General features: G+C 45.8%; 1 protein-coding gene across 1 annotated transcript in view; it reads right to left on the reverse strand.

Annotated features, from left to right (window-relative positions):
• The window catches only part of LOC140329924 (uncharacterized), a gene marked incomplete at its 3' end in the record, with an annotated part of 11,240 nt that extends 9,835 nt beyond the window's left edge, over positions 1 to 1,405 (reverse strand). Inside the window, 3 exon segments of the mRNA XM_072410315.1 lie at positions 603 to 736; positions 933 to 978; positions 1,254 to 1,405. Coding sequence (XP_072266416.1) covers positions 603 to 736; positions 933 to 978; positions 1,254 to 1,405 — 332 coding nt within the window.
• Between the last annotated feature and the right edge of the window lie 612 nt (positions 1,406 to 2,017).

A 2,017-nucleotide genomic window follows, 5' to 3' on the forward strand; every position in this document is an offset into this window, starting at 1 on the left:
TAGTTCCTCCAATACCTAAGGCCCTTGATACCCTGCCTTTACTAAATACCTAGTCACAATGAAGTGCCAAAAACCAGAACACCCAGCACTTCCCTCTAGGGGCCCCTTGAGATGACATTTGGCTCTTGCACAGCCCATTCAGGTGTTTAGTAAAATCTTCAGATATTTGTGTAATCTGAATAAAAAACATTTTTCTTTTTGATTTAAAATTTTCTGTTTCTTTTCAATTTTTAGTCCAGATAAAATTATTACTTAATACAAATATTTTGTGTTTGCAGTTTCTGAACAGCAGGTGGTGCTCTGGAGTCTTTTCGCCAGGTTTACCAGGCTACACTTCACTGCCTTGCTGGTAAAAGGCTTATTATGTTTACAGAGCTGAATAGCAAAAGCTAAGAGTAAACAAAGCCAATGATCACAATCATCCCCATCTCCAGCCCCTCTTCTTGCTCTGTACAGCTCTATGCAAACATGCAATTACAGAGAGATAGTCTGAAAGCAAGCAGCTCCGTCTTTTCTCTCTTTAGATGCTCTTTAAATGCTCTGTGACTCCGGTGTTGCTGTGTATTGGGTATTGATTGACCAATAGGAACATCCAAGGTTACCTGAGCCTCCTCTGCTGGTGGATAAGGAATCGTGGGATCCAATAGGCTCGCAGACGTCTCAGCGCATCATACTGGGACCTGCGCAGGGCCTGATACGAGGGGCCCCAGTCCTGCTGGGACAGCCGTATCTGCTCCTGTAAACCACACAGTAGCTGTTACTGCAGAGCAGGAGGAAACAGGCTGCAGGATGGAAATAAAGTGAGTTGTATAGAAGGAGGTGAATCACAATATCACAAAGATTAAAAATAAATTGTTGTCAGTTTATATCAGAAAATATCTTTGTGTAGCCCAAACCTTTCATATCAGGAGATATATAATACGCCGACTTACCTGCCAGGCTGGGCTCAGGTAGGTGCGGTATTTGTTCTGGATGGACCTGTCAGGGAGGAGAAAGAGACATGTGATCAGCTGAGGTCAGCACAACTTTCCCTGCATTCTGATTGGCTCTGACTTGTGATTTGCCCCCTCAATGCAGATATTCCCCCTAACCATGCAGAATGTTGCCCAGGCCGGTATTGGAGCATCTGCAGCATCTCAGTGAATGCTCAACCCCAGCCGAATGGTGAGCACCTCTGGTATAGTGCCATCTAATGGTAGCTCAGTATAAATACCCCAGGTGCCCCTTGAGTTGTCATTCTGCCCTGGCTGTACCTGAACAGGTGAACACATCGGTGTCTGGCCTCCTCGGGGCTTTGATTGGCCTCCAGGTCCACCGACTCTTCTTTAAACTGTTCACAGTCCATCCAGAAGTGGAGGAGGTGGAACCCCAGCGTCCCCTGCAGGAAGTCACTGAAATGCGCCATCCCATCCCGCTGTCAAGAGACATCAGCCACATATAACATTCCTCTAATTAAAGTAATCTTCCTCCCTCCACACTCATCCAACCTACAATATCTTAAAGTGGACCTGTCATCACCTTTACAACCCTGCTTGGGTGTATTCCTGACATGCCACAACGTACAGGAACAATCTCATTGGTTAGAAAAGCCGTCATCGGGCTCCTCTCCTCGGGCAGGAAATTATTGTTCCATCAGGGTGACAACTTTCCAAAACAATAAAATCCATCACATATACAAATTCTGACCCCTTCTGTGTATTCATCCAATGAGCTTCCTTCATTAAGCTATGACAGCACATAAGGCATGCCAAAGTAATCCCTCAAGCTTTGACCAACATGTCGTATTATGGATTTAGTGGTCACTTTGGCATGCCTTCAATACCAGGAACATCCCTGAGACATCAGCATGAGGGGTGGAAATTCTCATGGTGTAAACTGAGTGAGAAAACTACATGAGGATTGGCTGGCGTAAAACATATTTATTGTCATGTGACTGGCGCACTCACCGAGCTCAGAGCCGCCTCCTTCAGCTGCTGCAGGGAGGACAGAGTGAGATGGTTCTGCCGCAGAAAGTTCT

This window comes from Pyxicephalus adspersus, chromosome 4 (assembly GCF_032062135.1).
Source record: "Pyxicephalus adspersus chromosome 4, UCB_Pads_2.0, whole genome shotgun sequence".
Taxonomy (NCBI): Eukaryota; Metazoa; Chordata; class Amphibia; order Anura; family Pyxicephalidae; genus Pyxicephalus; species Pyxicephalus adspersus.